Source organism: Setaria italica, chromosome VII (genome assembly GCF_000263155.2).
Source record: "Setaria italica strain Yugu1 chromosome VII, Setaria_italica_v2.0, whole genome shotgun sequence".
NCBI classification, from domain to species: Eukaryota; Viridiplantae; Streptophyta; class Magnoliopsida; order Poales; family Poaceae; genus Setaria; species Setaria italica.
This window is the reverse complement of record NC_028456.1, coordinates 11,227,014-11,228,871: the sequence shown is the minus strand read 5'-3', so window position 1 is coordinate 11,228,871 and position 1,858 is coordinate 11,227,014. Positions and strand designations below refer to the sequence as shown.

The following is a 1,858-nucleotide window of genomic DNA, read 5'->3' as shown; positions in this document are numbered from 1 at the left end:
GGCCCCACCTCGCAGCCCCAAATCCCCCCTCCTTTCCGATTCCAAATGTCTTCCTCCTCCGAGCTCGTCCTCTACAACCTCGTCCCCGCCCCCCAAACCCTAAACCCTCCCCCACCCCACGCCCCCGCCGCCGCCGTCTCCGGCGACCTCACCATCTCCACCGCCGTCGCGGCGCCGCCCCAGGAACCTCTCCGCGGCCGGGCCCGCCGCCCGGCGAGGTCCTCCGCCGACCGCCACGCCAAGGTCGCCGGCCGCGGCCGCCGGGTCCGCATCCCGGCCATGGTGGCGGCACGCGTGTTCCAGCTCACGCGCGAGCTCGGCCATCGCACCGACGGCGAGACCATCGAGTGGCTGCTCCGCCAGGCCGAGCCATCCATCATCGCCGCCACCGGCACCGGCGTCACGCCCGAGGAGGCGCCCTCCGCCCTCGTCCCCGTATCCCCCGCGGCGGCCACCGCGTCCCTGATGCACGTCCCGTACTACACCGCGCTCCTCATGCAGCCGCCGCCCACCGCCGATTCCGCATCCGGCTCTGGCGCTGCCGCTGAGGAGAATAATAACTAGGTTAGGTAGAAGAATATTCTAAGAGTTAGGGCTGTAATGTTAGTCATTAGTTTAGGTTTTCTTATGTGTGCTCCGTAATCGTGGCATACCCCCTCAATAATTAACTTATTACCTTGGGGTATGCCACGGATGAGTTCCTTAGATTGTCAAGTTATTTAGGCAGATAATGGATTGAGATGGTAACCGCAGAAGAGGGAGAAACGACATTTAAGCAGTTGTTGAGTTCTGCTGATGTTGGGAACAAAGTCTGACGTCTTGTGGTGCTTCAGTTGAATCTGAATGTTCCTTTTGCTTCTGTACATGGTTAGTTGCTTTCTTATTTGTCCTGACTACCAGCTGCATTTAGTTTCTAGCCCAGGAATTTGTCCTGATGCTTATTCTTAGGGCCAGGTGGTACGGTGGTAGTGGAAGTTTGAAAGCTATCAAATTATCTATTGCTTACTGTCCTGGTGTCTATATTCTGTTCTGTGCATTTTCCAAATGTAAATGCAGTGACTGCTAGAAAGAGATTACCTGCTGTTTTGTTTGGATGGGCTTCAGTATGTGCTGTATGATTGTATTTTGTTGCATCCAGCAAAAGGGTAGTGTTACTTGAGAAGTGTGTTTGCACATTTACTTGTATTGATGTGAGGTCAAATTCCTGTGTTTCTCTATAAGGAGAAAGAGATTACCTGCAGTTTTGTTTGGATGGACTTTTTGTTGCATCCAAGGAAAAGGCAGTGTTAATTGAAAAGTAGGTTTGCATGTTTACTTGTCTTTATGTCAGGTCGAATTCCTGTATTTCTCTGTGAGGAGAAAACTTCACATAAATGTCTGCACAAGCAGTACCAGTTGAACGAATGGGCATCTTTTTCACTGTAAGTATGCTGTTGCCTATCTACATGTAACCTCCAACTGCACATTCTTGAATCATATGAAGTACATGCACAACAAAAAGTATGACTATAGTGATTGTGCTATTTCTTCTGCAGATTGACCATATAACAACTAGGTGTGAAGTGTCCCCTGGCGATCAAACTGGTATGTCGATTTGAATGCTTGTGCAGTTTATGTGATTTGGACTCACCAGTATGTCTATAGATATATTCAGGAATAGATGATTGGATGTGAAGTTTGATTCAATCCCTTTTAGAATTAGCTTCTGATTTAGTGGCATGCCTTAGGAATCTTTCTGTTCGTTTGGCTAGAAGATTTTTCCAGAGTTCATCAGTTGCTGGTAGCTAGTGAATTTTCTAACTTTTCATATTATCGGGAACTAACTTGACTCAAGAGTGGAATAAACCTAAAGAACTTT

At 49.0% G+C, this 1,858-nt stretch overlaps 1 protein-coding gene across 1 annotated transcript; it reads left to right on the top strand.

Annotated features, from left to right (window-relative positions):
• On the top strand, nucleotides 1-1,090 carry LOC101771803 (transcription factor PCF1-like). The gene has a single exon (XM_004975111.2). The coding sequence runs from the start codon at nucleotides 46-48 to the stop codon at nucleotides 562-564; it is 519 nt and encodes a 172-aa protein (XP_004975168.1). The 5' UTR covers nucleotides 1-45; the 3' UTR covers nucleotides 565-1,090.
• Nucleotides 1,091-1,858: the final 768 nt, after the last annotated feature.

Coding starts and splice junctions, on each gene's coding strand:
- LOC101771803 (XM_004975111.2), top strand. CDS start 46: ATGTCTTCCTCCTCCGAGCTCGTCCTCTACAACCTCGTCCCCGCCCCC.